The sequence below is a fragment of the Passer montanus genome, unplaced genomic scaffold (assembly GCF_014805655.1).
Source record: "Passer montanus isolate IOZ18808 unplaced genomic scaffold, ASM1480565v1 scaffold122, whole genome shotgun sequence".
NCBI classification, from domain to species: Eukaryota; Metazoa; Chordata; class Aves; order Passeriformes; family Passeridae; genus Passer; species Passer montanus.
In genome coordinates this window covers 648,525-667,385 of record NW_024358945.1, presented here as the reverse complement: position 1 = coordinate 667,385, position 18,861 = coordinate 648,525, and the positions used below count along the sequence as shown (strand labels likewise).

Genomic DNA, 18,861 nt, shown 5'->3' with positions numbered 1-18,861 from the left:
TCTGCTCACTGATCTCCTCACCAGTCACATTTCTCATCGTGGAGGACTGGGGTGAAGAATACCAGCCTTTTTCATGGAGTTCAGCAGGACGTTAATTAATTAATTAGGCCTACGTTTTTAGGACCTGACACTGAACTCCAGTGCTACTGAGCCCAAATGCTCAGAATGAATGGGCACTTTTTTAAAGGATGCCTTGACTGGCCCTATCACAAAACAGGTCTTTGTGAACACACTGCTGAAAAACGACGACTGAAGCACTATGGAACTGGCCTGATCATAATCCATTATCTTGAAAGGAATATCACTCTTAAAAAGCTCATCAAAGAGAATAACTTAACAGCTTAGTCATGATATTCAAAGGCAACAGAGATCAAATCCACCCAGGACTACCTCGGTTTATACCCCTTTTCTCAACAGTGTGTAGTAAAGGATGCAGCACAGAGCCTAGATGTAAAGCTACCTGCAGACCTCAGCATTTCAGCTCTACTCTTACGGAGCATGCAGTTGGAAACAAGGAAAAAAAAACCCACTAAAACAGACTAGAAGAACTTTTAACATGAATAAGAAAATAATTCCTCCTTTTTAATAACCCTGTATAATTTCCTCCATTTCAGATCTCATTTAAAAAGCGGATGTCAAACGTTTGGGGAAGAATCACGGTGCATTTTGTGTTCTGCAGAGGGGTTTTTTGCTTTTAGGCTGGTTGGTTTGCTCACTGTGGCTGCCTACATTGCCACTTCCAGTGGAGTCTGCTCCTCACACCAGTGCTCTCCATGTGAACAGTTTTTTCCTGGGCTCACCTCACACCTGGTCCTTAGGTTATAAAATATATGACAGCTCTGGTCCATACAGCTGAAGATGTTAAGTGTTCCCCAGTACCTGTTTGCAGCACACCCAGCTTCCCAAATTACTGCTTAAACACAGCAGGCACTGCTGCCTGACTCCAGCTACCCAACCTGCCTCCAGGTAAGGAGCTGGTTTAGAAGCAACTCAGATAACTGGAGGGTCTACAAACAGTGTTCCCTCCCAGCCCTCAACGATACAACTGTGGCTGCAAACATTGCTTTAATTTATTTTATTAATTATACTCCACAGTCCCTATTTTACATACTTAAGCGTTTTGAATACTATAGTTCATCTTGCTAGAATGAGACCTTTAGAAATTATAATTGGACAGAGAGAAGTCTGTAATTTGCAGTTCTTAGGATCTCAAGAAGGAAAGAGGAGGGTGTCTCGAGGTTAGAAAGCAGGACTACCAGTCAGCATCGCTACTTTTTAAACTCACACATGCAAAAGATTTTGTGACAGCATTCCTCAGTTTACTCATCTATAGGTTGAGGCTAATCTCGCTTCTCAATCTAAAAAGCACAGAAATTTTCATGATTTGTATATCAATGCTTACCAAACGCTCTGAATTCCTAATCAAAAGACTTTACAGGAAGTATGAATCTATTATTAATAATATCAGTACTTCTAACAGTAAAGCAACTTCTCCATATACGCGTCTGGAAAAAAAAATACCAGAAAGAGAATACCCATACACATATATTGCTCAATTTATAAATTGTTAAGCATGGCTTCAGGACTGAAATCTCATTCATGAACCATGCTAGGGATCTCTTACCTACTCGCTGTTTCTGAATTTTCCCCATACAAAGACACATTTATATTACTCTAAGCTCTAAGCACAAAGGCTGCTCTGTGGAATGGAAAGAAACCTTCTTTTTTTGTGTTTGTACAGTGACAAGCATAATGGGGTCCTGATTCAGGATGCTAGCACTCTACAAAAACACACTAAATCAATGACACTAATACACATGAAGATTATCTATAAAAGAGATGCATGGCATACTGAGAGTGGCACGGCATTTTCCCTATGATTTGCCTGGCATTTCACGCCAATGCCTAATGTGCATTCCCGAGTCACACAATTCATTGCAGACTTTAGGCAAGAACAGAAAAAGTGAGCAGAACTTACAAAACATAAGCAAAGCAGGAGAGCCTTCCACTGAGAAATTCTGCCAAATTCTAATCTCAGTTGTAAAACCAGAATCAGCCCGACGTTCATGGGGTTTTGACAAAGATGAGAACCAGTAGCCTTCTTTAAAACACACCATAAATTTCTACTTCAGTGTCCAAAACCCAGGAGCAAAAAACAAATCAAAGCCTGAACCTGAAGAGAGAAATGTATTTTCCGTGTCCCTGTTATATTCAAATTCAAAATCCTAGATATTTTTAACAGACATGGAAAAAAAGAACTATTTGGCTTTACTCAGCAACTGCAGAAGGAAACTGTACCAAAAGAATAATGTTGCATGTTCTGTTTTCAGTCGATTTCATTTAGCCTTTCAGTTCTATTTCAGTTATGTTTCATTTAGCCTATTTTTTTTTTAAATAATCATCATGTTTTGGTGATTCACATTTCACACCATCCCAGGAACAAGTCATGTAAATACAACACAGCAAAATGACCCAGTTTGTTAATAGACATGCAAAATGGGTAAGAACATCCTTCCCTCCGCCCTTACCAACCATCACCTTCCCACACATCTCATGTCTATCCAAAAAAGCCTCTGCCCCGGTGAGGCCATGGTGTCAAAATTTAGGGATAAAACCCGATGAACAGAAACCCGACTAATTCTTGGGAGAAGATGTTTTCAGTCTTGTTTTACAAAGTGACTGCAATGAGGACACTAAGGGAATTTATCTGGAAGCAGAAGACTTCTCTGCAGTCTGATAGAGCACTCAGAACCACAGCTCCCTCCCAGCACAAAGCTCTGCTCAAGGGCTTTAGTCTTAACCTAGGCAGGCCAGCCCTAAAGGTCAGAGGACACCACATGCTTCCTGCCCTTCATTACACATTCTCTCTCTTAAATCAAGGACTACTCCCAAATTTATAAAAATGGTGTGCAGAGATGCACTCTGGTCCTTCAGACTGTGATGAGTTTTGCTCCATCACACTCTGCTGCAGCGTAGTCCCTCCATGCCCCCAGCAGAGACTCTCCAAACCACGGAGGGCAAACAAGCACAAACGGGTCTGCGCGGATGGGCGCGCGCGCTCCCGGCATTCCGGGAGGCTCGCTGCTTTCAACGGCAGGAAATTTCAGGTGAAATATTTCCATGTAACTCCGGTGAAAAAAAGGAATAAAAGCATTAAAAATTGTTTAGAAACATTCGTATTTTCTTTAGTTTTGGTCTTCTTCGCTGGCAATGGCGAGTAAGCCCAGCTCACTGTCAGACACATTAATTTTGGCCATGCCCAACCTCTGAGATGAATCAATGGAACTTGGGTCAGTTTTTTCATGGCCACATTCTTAAAACAATTAAGCCCAGCACCAAAGAAACCAAGAGGATGACAAACTGCATGGGTTTCTCTTTCCATGAACTACACTCCGAGGGCTTTTTCCTCTAGAGCTACAAAGGTCCATGAAGAACATTACATGTAGACAATGCTCTTAACTACAAAAATAGCACATATCTCTCCCACAAGTTCCTCACCACTAAAAAGAATTCTAAGTAGTCACACAAGAAAATTGAATATCAATTCACTCTGCTTATATTTTTGCCCCCAAATGTAACAAAATTATGTTATGACAGAAACAAATGACTAATGATAAAACTATAATAAAATCACACTAAAAATTAGCACTAAGGCAACATTTTATGGTATGTTTAGGTCTAATAGCAGTCAGACACCCACACCCTAGAAAAAAAACACAACCCAAAAAACTGAAGACAGTCTATATGAACTCGAGAAAACACAAAACCAGAACTGCATGGCAAAACAAAGAATTCTAAGTAGTCACACAAGAAAATTGAATATCAATTCACTCTGCTTATATTTTTGCCCCCAAATGTAACAAAATTATGTTATGACAGAAACAAATGACTAATGATAAAACTATAATAAAATCACACTAAAAATTAGCACTAAGGCAACATTTTATGGTATGTTTAGGTCTAATAGCAGTCAGACACCCACACCCTAGAAAAAAAACACAACCCAAAAAACTGAAGACAGTCTATATGAACTCGAGAAAACACAAAACCAGAAATGCATGGCAAAACAAAATCAAATTATTATAGATCTCAAAAAGCATATACCAAAATGAATTTCAATACTTTGTCTTTTAAAAAACTGAAGTATGAAAAGGAAATCTGGAACACTAAACAAATTTAAAATACTAAACATAAATCTTAAAAATAGCAAAATATAAATACAATTTCAGAATTGAGAAATGTTACCTGATTAATCCCACAGTACTTTTAAGGGAAACAAGGTCAAAATCATTTCAAACTTCCAAAGCGAGCCACAAGCTTTTCCTCATTTTCACTCTACCTCTGAGTCCCAGAAGTCAAAAATAATATCATCATGTTGCAGTTTTTTTTTTTCTTTAAACGAGGTGACAAAAGGCCAAGTTCAAGAGAAGTGCCAAGCCAGATCAAAACCAGTACACTGGAAAATGCTTGCCAATTTCTTTCAAAACAAACAGCTCCCCCAATACATGGGAAGCACCTGAATTTCATATCAACATCTGATAATTCTAGCAAACGGAATTCAACGTTTCCTTCTTAGTCTGTTCAAAACAATTGAATAAATAAATTTCGCACCTATCCTAAAAAAAAGACAGTCAGCTTCTCTGAATTACCACTGTACACCTCACAATTTCCATCCACTTCTCACATTCTTTCCAAGCCCCATGGCCCCTGCAAGCAGCGCTGGCTCGCTAAAATTCCTCCAGAACCTCGTCTGAATTTGCTGTCTCCCAAGAACTACTGCACATGGAACTCCACGCTGTCCCAAGGACATGTGGGCTCAGGAACAACTTTTGGGGACTCCTGGTTCCCAGCTGGCGTGGAAGGGGTGACCAGGGCTCAGCATGGGGACGATGAGCGGCGTCGCTATGGCGCGTTGGGCTTACCGCGGCACCGCCGGGGCCCAGCCCGGGCACGGCCACCTGGAGCAGGGCAGCCCCTCTGGAGGGTGTGGGAGAGCTGAGACAACACCACCACCCTCGGCACAGGGCGTGGGTGAGGACTTTGTGGCAGTGGTGTTTTGACAACGGGGCCGTGGGAGGAGATGGGAACGGGACAAACGCCGCCAGTGAATCCCTGCGGCTGCCTGCCCTCGCCCGCTGGCCACAGCCACCCAAAGCTCCAGAGAAAAACAGCCCATGCCAAAAGTTCCAGAAGTTCTGGTTTGGGTAAGTCAGTAACACGACGAGGATTCGCTTACTTGGCAACCTTGTGGGTTTTAACATACTCACATACAACATAATTTTACCTTTTGTAAGAAGGAGACTCTGCAAGTTTTCCTCATTTGATAAAAATCCGTAGAAACTTTAAGAGGGAAATACTCTTTGCTTTTACGGATGCTACTTGTTAAACAACAAACTCCTCGCCATCATCAGAGAGGCACTACAGCTATTGATTAATTGCTGTGAGCATTTCTTTTCTCTTGACTACAGTAACAGAATTCACAAGCATTGAATATTTCCAGTCTGGTAAAGCACGACAGCATTTTTCCCTTTCCACTTCTGAGTTAATTATGCTATAACCAGGCCTGAGCAAGAAATTAACAAAACAAAACAAAGTCAAGAGGATGTCAGACTGACTGCTGCAACAGTTGTGAAGGCACAGGTATCTCACACAAAGAAAGTTACCCTATATTTCAAGTCTAGTATGAAAAGCATGTGAAGAAACTGTAACTGCTCCTTGGGAGGAGACATGCTTTTTTCCGTATAAATATTGTTTAAAGTGTATTTTATACACCTACAGATATATCACACTGCACAGACACATATTCCTATCCTATCAGGCAGCTTCACATTTAAGTAACTCAACCAGATACTCTGTGCCTCCTAAATGATAAAGCCATAAATGCTCGTTAAAGCTCCCCGAGAGGCAGTAAATATTTTGTAAACTGGTTATATATTTAAGATCTCTGGACAGAAAGAGAAGGAAAAACAATTCCTCGCCCATGTAAAGGTACCAATCAAACACACTACGCACATAAACACCGCAAGATGCTCGGTGGGAGACTGTGTATGTGTTTGTGTGTGTTTTAATTAACTCCTTGAATGCATATGATGAGCCAGCCACCCAGAATTAGTAATGCCAAACTCCCAATTTGATTCAAATGCAATGAATACAACAGTCGAATTGTGCAGGCTGGTGTGTCACTCATCAGCTCTCTCATTTGGGCTTTTGCCTTCCAAGACTAGTTCACAATTTCAGCAACTGGTAAATTATTGAGATGTTCATTAAAATCTGTAATCTGTAACAGTCAACTTCTTCCTAGCCAAGCATAAGCACAACAAATTAAATTAGTGCATGCAGGACATTAATGAATAGTCTGCAAAGGCATTAATTCCTTCAGACTTATCCCAGGGAAATAATACTGTTCATTTTTGTCACTGTGAAAAACTAGTATCTGCAACTTTACACTGACGCTCTATTTATTCTTAAAATCCCAGCTCCCTAGAATCATAAACTTAAGCAATCAAGTCCTCTTCCCAAAATGTCTCAATGAAGTTAAAAGATCTGCAGCTCGATAGGCATCTTTTAAATGAAAGAATCTACTTCCACAGGTAGATTTTAGGACAGTGGGACAGCATTCTGAGCAAGCCGAGTAATGGAAAGGTGTTATTCTTTCTCCAAAATTCTCAGCAAATGCAGCAGAATAAAGCTTTTAGGGTAACTTTAGCTAAGAAAAGCACTTAGGAATACGCAAAGTTTCCTTTTAAGAAAATGACTTCTCCATTTGACAGTGTTGGTACAACCCCAAAATAAATTCAGTGGGAGTCTGAAATGACTCGTGCAGTGCAGCAGTAAAGCAGCTAAGTATATTTTTTTCCTCCCAGCAGAGGCTTGCTTTACATCCTTGAGCCTTTCCCTTCTCCAAGCTATTCACTAGGACGGGGAACGTTCCGAGAGCACGCCACCAGTGACTGCCACTGCTGAACTTGTCCCACTGTCCCCATCCCCACTGCTCCCATCCACGCCTTTTGTCTTTGCCAGCTCTGCCTCTTTTCCCTACAGAGGCTCCAACCCACCCGTCCTTCTTCTGCGAGCACTGCATACCACTTCACCTTCCACTGGCATGTTGAAAATAAAGACCAAAAAAAGTAAAGGAAATAATGAAGAGAAAGGATGTCACTCTGTCTGGATGCCTAGCATAGCCTCTCTCTCAGCCTACAGAGAAATGTAAATATGCAGTCATTAATTTGGGTTAAAGAACATTCCGTACACTAGGGATATTGTTAAGCAGTCACTTTATCTATTTTTCATTAATCAGATTTTATTAAGACATTAAAACTTTATGTTGGACATTTCTGAGTTTTTATCATTCTGTAAATTTCCTAGCTGTCTGCGATGGTTCTGGCTGCATTGTCTCTACCTTATCCTCAGTGAAGTAAACTTTCTATTGTGGCCCGACTTGTTATATTTAAGTATAATGGCCCAACTTAAAAAAAGGAAAAAAAAAAAAGAGAGGTAAAAATCAAACAACAAAAGACTTATTCTTTCCAAGACCTTTAGAGCCAATGCAGGGTGCCACAGGCGCTCGCACAGCACATCCCAGAAGTTACCCCTTCCCTGTGAAACACACGGAGTGCATTCCAGTTATAATATCTCCCCACGATGTTGCTGCAAACATCATCCCCCTCACCGTACGCATTCTGATGCTCCTCTCAATCAGGCAGCTCCACAACCACTAACAGAAATAAAGGCGTGCAAGCAACTTCTCAGGGAAGGACCAAAATCCTCACAATTTTGACACGGTAGTTAATTATACCTGTGAATTCACAAAACCTACTGCAATTTACCAGTGATGCTGAATGAATTAATGAGTGTTTATTTGTCTGATACTGCAGATCATTTTCATTCTAAGTGCGTACCGTAAATTCCCCCTGCTGATGGCCACAGACATGGAAGAGAAGCCCCCTGAATTCAGCTCTCTTCAGCTGGGGTGACTCAAAGTTTCTCAAGTGTTTGAAATTCACCGAGATCCACCGAAACCTCACAGGAAAGGCAACGGGGAGAGAGGAGCGACCTCCTGAGAGACACACGGATGCTCTGAGACCTGAGCTGCAAACAACTTTGCCTGACAAATCTTTACCTCCCTGTCATTTGCTGTTCAAGTTTCAAAGCCAGCAGTGGGAGACGGGTAATAGTAACAGAACTGAAGTGGGACACGCTGATACGACAAGCTGGACCCCAAGCGACTGCGGAAATGCGCTCCAAGAACTGTGCTGACTGAGAATCCAAGAAAAAAACCTGCCACAAACATCTAGAAAACAAAGATCTGTGCATCGTGCACACACACAGCCCAACTCTGCAGGCGTCTGTGCTCTGAGGATCCCTGTGCAGGAAGAAGTGTGTCCTCGTGGCTGCTCCCTGACAAACACACTCGTATGACATGGACAGTGCCTGGGTCTGTCTATGTGTGTGTGTGACTGTAGTCAAACACACACAATGTAAACAAATGGTAATGATTAACAAAGGTACCGGTCTCTATCCCCCAATTTCAACTGCAGAGGGAAAATTGTTTAAAAAAAAAAAAAAAAAGAAATTTCAAAAAAATTGCACGTCCTGAGGTTCATTTTTATTGCTTCCCATTTCTACTGCTTGCCATTATCTGCATGGCAAAAGGAGAGCAGCGTATTGATTATTTAACTAGAATGTTTACAAGAGCAAAGCTGGGATCTCTGAAAATGAAACGTATGCCTAGGGGCAAAAAAAAAAAAAAAAAAAGAAAAGAAGGGAGTAGAGAAGCTCATTCTAAGGATGATGGCTGCCCCAAATGACTTGTTTATATATAAAATTTATATAAATATCTATATTTATAACGCAGAGAGACTTCAGCTAAAGAAAAAATCCCCCAGCAGGAAAATGAAAGGACTTCTTTCTGCTTCAGAGAGTTTACAAGCATTGTGTTCATCACAAAGTTCAAAGAATAATCAAAATCGCTCGCTTATAAATTTCTATGTGTAAACTTAGTGAGGCACATGAAATACTTGAATCTATCGATTTCCTGAAAAAGACAAATACATGAGCGTGATGCCAGATCAAATCTGACATCAGAAACAGTAACAGTTTCCTCAGGTAGTTGAACTAAGTTAATGCAGTGCACGTGAACAAAACCAATTTTGTCCTATTATTGTAATGCTAACAAACCGAAGGAAAATGCCAAGTATTCCAAGTCTGGAAAATTAATTGCATTAAAGACAACCTTGGAGTAGAGCAACCTAGCCAATTTCACTTTCTAGTAAGGAAGCGTTCTAGTTTCAGAACAAGGATTGAAAGTGTTAAAATAGTTCTTTTCTGCATTTCCAAATTTTAATTTTCTCCGATCTTTTAATTCAAGTGTTCTTTCCTGTCCTTCCTTTGCATGCGTGTTCCTCAGCCCACTTAAAATGTTTTTATCTTGCCTTCTTTTCTATGCCTTTACTATCAAATTCAGTAGGTTTGAACGATGAACAGCTTGACTTAGCATATTTTTAACCAGCTGGTCTAGCACCTAGCTTGTATTGCATAGTCAGATACAACCAAATGTTTATACAGGAGGTAGCTTTCACGAAGATGAGAAAAACCTCAGTAACGCGCATCCTGGCATTCTTTCATTTACTGCTTCGAAATGAAAGTTTGGATTGTTTACTGCAGCCGCACCGGGGGCTATTAATAACCTTTAAAGAAGGTGCCGGAGGGGAGGGATGCGGGACCATCCACGCACGGACGTACGAGAGCCCGAGCACACGCTTCCAAACATCTCAGGAGAAGCAGATCCTATGGAATAAGGACCGAACTCTCGGAGGTCACAAGCCACCACCAGTGACAGCAAAAACTCGATTCCGAGCAGGGAAGGCTCCTGTTTCGGGCAGGGGGAGACGGGCACAGCTACGTCACAGCCGAAGCCCGCTCGTCATACCCAGACCCGGCTCCTGACACTCCGCGGGAGAGGCGACGGCCAAAACTTGGGAGGCAAGAGTTTCACTTTTTCCCTTTCTTCTTCCCTTTGGGTTTCTTCCCCCCCCACCCTCTCCTCAGGCAGAAAGATGTTCTCCTGACGGAGGACTGCGATGCTAACTTGCCTAAAAATAATAGCTCCTGCTAGATCAACAAAAGGTCATGTGCTCGGCAGAGCGCCTTCCCAAGTTTGACGGGAGCCCGAGGCCGGGAGTTGGAGGATGCCCGGGAGCCGGGCGGCCGCCGGGCATCCCCGGGCCGCTCGGCGGGGGCTCCGCGGGCAGCGGGCGGCCGGGCTGGGCCGGCGGAGGGTGTGCAGCAGCAGCAGGGCACGGCGGCTCTGCGGCCCCGGAACAAAGCCGGGGCTCGGCGGAGCCCGCCAGCCCGGGGAGCGGCACGGCGCCGGGGCAGCGCCTCCGCGCCCGGCCTCCTGCCGGAGTTGCGCGCCCGTGCGCCCGCTGCCCATCCGCGCACACGCGGAGAAATTAGGGGGAAAAAAAAATAGAAATAATAGTGCAATAACAAACAAAGCACGAAGCAGAACGAGGAGAAAAAAAAAAAAAAAAAAAGAAAAAAAAAAAAAAAAGGAAAAAAAAAAAAGGAAGAGACACCCCCGCACGCATACACACACCCCCGCCCCAACAACTCGACTCACCTTTCAAACTCCTGAGGTAAATCAGGGTCAGTTAGCATGCTGGAAAAGCACAATTTCCCTTTGTCACAGCAGCCACCTATGGTCGCCTCCAACTGAACCTGTCAAGTGAGTCCAAACCTTCTAAACCGATTGATTTTCTCTCTCGCTCGCTCTCTCCCTCCCTCCCTCTCCCTCCCTCCCTCCCGGCTCGCTCGCTCTGAGCGAGGGCTCCTTGACCAGTCTCTTAAAGGGGCAGCGCGCTCGCAGCGCTCGCAGCGCGCAGCTCCCCCCGCCGCGCGACCCCCGGGGGCCCGGCCTTTCCTCCCGCTCCTGCTCGCCCGCCGCCGCCAAACGGGAAAAGTCAACTCCTCCAGTGTCCTAAAAAAACGTGGAGGGGATCAAGGGGAGGGGGGGCGCGGGGGGAGGAGGGGAAAATAACAAAAAGCAGTCCGACAATCCACCTAAACCGGCAAACCAGGAGCAAATCCCCTACGCTGAGGAAGATCAGTGGAGAAAGAAGATAAAACAAGAGCGGACTGATTAAATTGAAACAGTTATCAACTCTCGGAGTTGAAATAGGGGAGAAGAGATTAAACGCATAAAAATGTTACCAAAGGCATTTGTGCTCCCAAGAATTTTCATTCCTTTCCCCCCACCCTTCCCGGTCTCTCGCTTTCTCTCTCCCTCTTTCTCTCTCCCTCTTTGGGTAGGGGAAGGAAAAAAAAAAAAAAAAATCACCCGCACAACAATCAGGCATTGTTCTGAGGGAAGAAAAGCAACTTTGACAGATTGAAATATAGCAGAGGCCCCTTCAAGGAAACCTGTAAACAACTTGTCACTCACTCTGTCGGTCTCACTGTTAGCTCTTGCTTTCCACAAAGTGCTGCGAACCGTCCTGGCAACAAACCCAAAGTTTCCTCAGCTCCAAACTCCATCAAACAGCCCTGTTGTGTGCGAGGGAAAAGGTAGCCACATGCCAAAACAGCGGGCGCGCACACGGACGCGCACACACGGATGTTCGAACAACAACAAAAATAAACTTTCCGTTCATCTGTCGGGGCTTTTTCTCGTTCTCTGGTTAATCACACCGCCCTTTTTCCCCTCCCCACTCTCCGGGCGAGCAGAAGTCCCTGGCCCGGGCTCCCTCTCGTTTCTCCCTGCCCGGACCATCGCTGAGAAGAAGTGGACGAGGCGCGGCCGCAGAGCCCTGGGCTGGCTGCCCGAGCGCAGCCCCGGCCGCTCTCAGTTACCCCGGTAAAGATAAAGATAAAGATCTGCCGGCCGGGGAGGGCGGGCAGGTACCGGGCCCCGGCGCATCCCCGGGCGCTCCCAGGGAACGGGGCAGCGCCGCGGGGAAGGACATTGATAAATGCCCGTCCGAGCGGCGGGGACCAGCCGGGCTGCCGTGCCAGCGCGGCGCACAATGCCGCGACAGTCTGCCCGGGTCCGGCCTGGCACTGAACCCGCAGCGAGGGGCGGGAGGGGAAGGGGAGAAAAGAGAGAAAAAAAAAATTGGGCGCCCTGTTCTTCCGCACACACGTGCGCTCACACCCACACAGGAGCACGTATCTGTGCCCCATTCTTTCCAGTGCCCCTGCCCTGATTCTTTTCTCTCTTCCCCCCGCTTTCATCTGCAGCTGGACAGCATTAAGGGCCTTTAAAACCCACGTGGCTGTGACCCCACAGCCCCCAGTGCCACCCCTCTCATCCCTGCCTCCCAGTGGCACGGAGATGGCAAGTTTACTTTTTCAAATATATACACATATTTGCACGGAGCATCCATAAAACTTTCAACATTTCCATGCCCGCTGGCTTAAGAAAAACGCCAAATAGAAAAGCTTATTATTTTCAATATCCAACAGCTACGCTGTTTAATTTGCTGCTTTTTGCTCCCGGTGCATGTGCTAGAAACCAGCAGGCTGATGCAGAGGCCAGTCGGTCCAGCCCTGGTGTAAAGGCACTGCCAGCTGGGATCGGGGCTGCTGCCTTTGATCAGCAGGAGAGAGCCCACTCCCAACTTGTGGGAGCGCGGCACACAGCGCCAGCATCCCCGGCACAAAGGGGATGAGCACGGGCAGCCCCAGCCTGCCTCCCCGCCAGCTCCAGCCCTCCACAACTGAGATCCTGGCACCAGCGAGATCTCCTGGCTGCTCACCGTGGGCCAGGGTGAACCACCTCCCTTTGGTAGCCCCCAGCTAATAATATTTTCCACAGAGGTCCATTCATGCGAGCCTGACAAACCTGCTAATATCTACACGGATTTTTCATTTGTTTTTTAGTGGCTATCCCTTTTAGGACAGCCATGAAGTAGACTTTGAAAAGGCAGCAGATGATTAAAAAGAACAATTGCGAATACTTTCTCTTTCATCTGAGGGTCTCAAACCATGTTAAGTATCACATTACTCCTCTGCAGGTAATAAATATAATTAGGGCCGATTCCAAAACTTTATTTGTATTGAAAAGTATCTCACTCTGCAGGGGCTCCATTCAAATCAGCAAATCTCTGTGTGGAGTAGGAGGCTACTTAGTAAGAGAATTTGGCCTCAAATAAGGAAACTGAGATGCAGGCAGGCTTAGGAGCTTGCCCAAGTTGACACAGTTAGCCAACTCCAGCAAAAGGATGAAAAACAAAGACCCCACATGCCTCGCACTCAACAACAGCCCTTATGCTGCTGAAACATACAAATATATTTTTTAATATATACATATATTTGAGCTTTTTTCCCCTACAGATTTTTTTTAGTTTTACTGTTTTGTTTAAAACATGCTTCATTTCTGTATCCCCATTCTGTAGGGCCCCTCTTCTTGGTGTTTCATTTTCCCCTTGATGCACCACTGCCCATCCATAAATGCTGCTCCTCCTGTCCCAGCTCTGCTTTGCTTCCCCTGTTTCTATTGCTCCCCTCACGCCTGGCCCTGGGAGAAGTTTACAGAGTGCAGCTACACAGTAGCCACATCTGGCAGAAAATCAGGAGCACCTTTTATTAAAAGAAGTATAAATCTTGATCATTTGGGTAGAACAGGAATACCATGGTACGTTAGCTCCATGAGCTCTAACCTCATGTCCTTTTACCAACTCAGCTCTGCTCCACAGCTGCCCTTCTTCCACCATGTCCTTCCTTTGTCTGTTCACATGGATTTTCCCCTTTCCCATATCATTTCCCACCTGAGCTTTTCCAGGACACTGATCACACCCCCCAAGCTGGTACTATTCCTGGCACACTGGGGCTCCTGGTCTGCTGGCTCCCAGCTAATATGATTAGAAACCAAAGCAACCACCATCAACATCAGGGATTATAGAAGAAGACATGGGCTAGATGAGGAAGAGGCAGAAAGAACCATATTAAAAGGAGGAAAAAATGAAAAATAAAAGTGTGTGGGAGAAAACTAAGATAACTGAGCAAAAGGGAGAGCTGAGGAGGGGAGGGGAAATGGAAGTAAGAAAGGAAGTAGAGATCTCTCCCCTGAATGGTTCTGACAAGAACTCTTCTTTTACTTAACCCAGTTTACAATTACTATTAGCCCAATACATTTTGTGCTCAGGTACCTTCTTCCCCATTACCTTCATCTAATGTTTTCTGTAACTACTGAGCTCCTGCTCCCAGATGACTGGGGAGTGGTGTCCAAAGAGGAGAAAAAACCAACTTACTGTTGCTGTTGTAGTAATTTGGTATTACAGTATCCTTGTCCTGTACTGGATTATAAGGATAATATAGATATTACTGGAATATAGACAGTTAAGTATAGACTTTCTGATGAAATTACTTTCTCATAAGAAGTTCAGCTGCAATTGCAAGATGGAGAAAAGGCAAGTTAAGTGGTTTGAGGGAGTCTTGAAACCCTTCTAAAAATCATTTCATATTGACTTTTAGCTTGCTTTTTAGAAATTGCCAGGACATGTCACAAAGTCTGCTAGCACATCAGAAAGTGGAAAAACTGAGAAATTCAGATAACTAGCCACTGAGAAAGAAGAAAATGTACATAACATGCAACTGTCCAGTTTTTAACGTAAGAAATTTTATCTGGATCTGAAACTTTTGACTAGTAATAGGAAGCTCTTTTTAGGTGGCCCTTTTTACTGAGTGGGTGGTAGCTACAAAACCCACTTGCAACCTCCAGCATCCACATTTAATGCTCACAGTTCTTTCTTCTCAAACTGAGAATTCAGACACAAGTTCAAATGTTTTTAACTGATGAGAAAAATGAAAACCCTCTTATTACTCCCCTAGCAATTCAGTGAAACTGCATTTCTCTTGCTTTGCTTCCTTTAAGGGGTGCCTAAATAAAAAAGTAAAAGTAAAAGAGGACAATTTGGGTTGAACTAAAAAAAAAAAAAAAAAAAAAAAAAAAAGCTCTGATTTTCATTTGGATGAGGGCACACAATTGAAATCATAAACTTCTATAAGAATTTTTGTGCTTAACTGTTTGGGTTTTTTTTGGTATTGTGGTTCTCCAGTTCAAGAAGTAAACAAAAAAATCAATTATCCACCCAGCTCAAGCTAGAAATCCTGTAACTCTGGAATATTGCACAGGCAGAATCCTCAAGTCTTTACACAAGCATATTGGAAGAAGGAAAACCTTAAATGAATTTTTTTTTTAATCCTTAAATGATATCACTTCAGTCTAGTGCCTTTGACAGATACTGCAATACTGTAGGCAAAGGAAGATCTGGGGGGAAAAAAAGAGCTTTTTGGGTTTTGTTATTTCCACTGTAGGTTTTAATAATAGAGACCTACGAAGTCCAAGGCAATGTAAGATGTTCCACAGAACGATTTACTGGAAAATTCTCACAGAAAATATGCAAAACTCTGAAGATCCTAAATGGATTTTCTTTTTTAGGCACACACTCAAAACAACTGCAGCATTAAGAATGAATCCGTAAGACTCCTAAGAAAGGGTGTTTTGCAACACACTATGGGAGAGTGGAGGGAGAATAGAGCGGGGCTGATGCATTCATTATGAAAAATATCTTGCAAATAATGAGTGCTTGCTTCAGAGCATGGAAATGTTTAGCTACAATGCAGTTTGGATCATATGCTCAGGAACAGATTTTTCCTTCCAGTGTGCATGCCTAGCTGCCATTTCCATTAATGGGAATTAAGTACATGTGTCAAGAGGAGAAGTTAACTCTTAGAAATAAAACTAATCTATGCTTTTTTTAAAGAATGTAAATGCCACATCAGGCATGTTCAGTGTTGGCAAAACTGAGTGCTGAATATAGTATAGCAAAATCTGAGAAGGAGAAGGCGGTCTGGAGGACTGAAATTTCTGTGCTATTTAGAGTTTTTCAATTTACTGCATTTCTTCAAGGAAAAGTAAAACCATCTCATTTGTAAGTGGGAAGCCCTCATTTATCAATTATTCACTTGCACTTTTAGCAAGGCCCTACCATCTGCAACCCTCCCTGCAAAAAAGGACTGGTACTACCCTTAAAAAGAAATCTGAACCTTAATCCAAATTCAAACTTCCCTGAATATTACAATAAAGTCCCTATTTTTTTAAAGGAGATTGAAACTCACTCTTTTATCCTGCCCACTCTGAATCAACCAGGGTAAAGCAATCTCAACATTAACATATTTTCAAACTCTAATATAAGGAGGGATTCATAGAAATTAAAACAGTACACGTAAACACATTTAAAATTAAATTACATGTCTATTTTAGCAATGAGTAACTTTTAATTGTAAAACTGAGAAATATTAGTGAGGTGGCACAGTCCTGCTTTTGTGTTGTGTGTTGGTCTCTCACTCTCCCAACCCCCTCTGTTTTGGGGGTTATTATTGTTTTATTATTTCTGTATACAAGGTCTCTACTATTTGTCTTAGTATCCTTGGTCTGCACAGAAGCAGTTTGAAAAAAAATAAACAAAACCAGGACCATTAAAAAAATAGCCATAAAAATAGAGAGCATACCCATGGATAGGAGCTGTGATTGAAATTATTTAAGAAGATAATGAGGAACTGTAAATTTGAAATCCAGTTAAGGTTCTGAACATGAAATGTTACTAAAATAGGAGCCTATTGCTTTGATTTTTTTTTTTTTTACTGTGCTTTTTCCAGTGCAGTTATGCAGCATGGGCCATGCCATCCCGGAGCCTATTGCTTTGTTGTTTTTTTTTTTACAGTGCTTTTTCCAGTGCAGTTATGTGGCATGGGCCATCCCATCCTGCTCGCAGGCATGGTCCTGTGAGGGTCAGGGCTGTTCCCTGTCCAGCCTTCAGCCTGTCCAGGTGCAGTGCCAGCAGGAATGCTGTCCCTCAGTGCCATTCCCAGCCTGCTGGGAGGGTGGCAGTGCCTGCCACCACACCCCAGCATGCACACAGAGAGCCAGCCAAGGGCAGTGACTCCCTTCCCCTCCGTGGTGCTCCTGCAGAGGAGGGCTTGGCAGACATCAACACTTAACAGGCAACATCAGCTTCTCAGCCTGAGCATCCTAAACCCACAACTTTTTAAATTTGTAATTGGAATTTTTGTCTATCTGTGATAGTAGATAATAATTGTCGAGCTGATTCCAAATTGAATCAATCAATTGATTCAAACTGAAATTGAGATCTCCCTGCTCGACCCCTTGGGCCTTTCTTCATGGCTCTCACAATTCTTATCCCTCCACATCCTCATCACTCCCACAATAACAATTCTGTCTCTTTTTTTGACTGACCCACTGCACAAGGTTAGTCATCACATTTGGTCTCTGTGTTTCTAATCCCACTGCTTTTTCCACTCTGGTCTGCTCTAGCTTGTACAGCAAGGACAAGGGTTTAACACAAACAGCTTTGCTTCCATGGATCATCAAGCAACATGCAACCAGAAGTGCAAGGGGGTTTTTGGAGTAGTCCACATCACCCAGAAATGTGTTTTGTGAAGGCATTCCAGCCTTCCTCTTGTGGTCATGAGGTTTGCCCTGGTGTTTGCCATCCAGATTCTCCACACCCACACACACGGACTGTCTGCTCCTCCTGCTAGAAGTGGTTTCCCTGTGGTGCCACTGCAGCCATTTGTGACACTTTTAGCACAGAGCTGCAGCCACCCTGAGCTAACCAGACTGAACTCTTTGCAGGTGTGCATGACTCAAGCAGAGTTTAATTCATGGTTGCCCTCCATTTCATATGCTTCACTGGATTACGAAAAGTAGCAACATAAAGTTCTTTCAAATAATATTAACATTAGGTATTCGCTTTTTACTGGAGGAACAGTGACAAATTAGGCCTTTTGTAAGAAATATCCTCTGTCTGAACCAGTTTACAGTTTTGACTGCAATTGTAATTAGAGAACACAAAAAGAGGTACCATTCCTACATCCTGTAAACTCCTTATCTATTCTATTCTCTTTTAGTCTGTATAATCATAAGGACTCGTGTATCTGGTATCTAGAAAATGTTTCATAAATAGAAATACCGAAATGTCAAATTCAGAACAAATTTGGAACTATATTCCTTTCTGGTATGCCATGCATGAGATCCCTACATTATGTATATAGTCTATGATAAGATAAATACAAATCAGTGTTTATTAAATGTAGTCTATTGATATTTAACTTGTTATACGAGTCACTGTGAAGATCAAACTAAATTAAGCAGTGATTCTAATGACATTAAATGCAAGGGAAGGAGATATAAAACACATTGCCATCTTACACCTTGAACAGTGATCAGCAATCAATGAGTATGTAGAGTTACAGCTCATTTTTAAAGTTACAAAGGCATCTGTAACCCTTAATTTATTTTAACGGTGCTCTGATGAAGTTTCATAAGTGATTTTCCACTTCTGAGTAAGAGCAAAAATCTAAACTCCTACTTTCAGCACACAGACTTCAATTCAGCCACCATTACAGAGAAATAAATACCTAAGTATGGTATAAAGCAGACCAATGGCTTGTTATTGCTATTTCTATGGAGGCTTAACTCTTGCTTCTCATCTCTCATTACTTGGGACAGAAACATTGCCGGGGTAGAACGCTCAAGGCCCCTGGGAATGCTGCTGTACCTTGTACAGGGAAAAAGGCAGAAAATACTGCCACAGAGTTCTGAAGCATAAATATGGGAAAATCCGAATATCTGGGGACCCTCTTCAGAAGCCCTAATGCAGCCCAGGCACAGGGCTGACTGCCTTCTAGTACCAATTAGCTTGTAAGACAGATCTTCAACAGTTGCCATTGAGGTATATTCAGAATATAAAAGAATCAGAAAGGAGATATAAAAGAATATAAAACCATAGGAATAAAAAAAATAAGACCACGGGACTGAGACAGACATTCATTAAGATA

General features: G+C 43.1%; 1 protein-coding gene across 14 annotated transcripts in view; it reads right to left on the bottom strand.

Moving 5' to 3' along the window:
• Positions 1–18,861, bottom strand: part of SOX5 (SRY-box transcription factor 5) — a 607,462-nt gene that overhangs the window by 267,688 nt on the left and 320,913 nt on the right. For 3 of the 14 annotated variants that reach the window (XM_039698244.1, XM_039698245.1, XM_039698247.1), the window contains exon 1: positions 10,622–10,917. The exons of 7 other annotated variants lie outside the window; for them this stretch is intronic. In XM_039698244.1, the coding sequence (XP_039554178.1) occupies positions 10,622–10,659 (38 nt within the window). In that variant the 5' untranslated portion in view covers positions 10,660–10,917. Of the gene's footprint in view, positions 1–10,621; positions 10,919–11,443; positions 11,463–18,861 lie in introns of those variants that run through there. 4 more of the 14 variants (XM_039698243.1, XM_039698234.1, XM_039698232.1 and 1 more) reach the window with 3 other exon arrangements.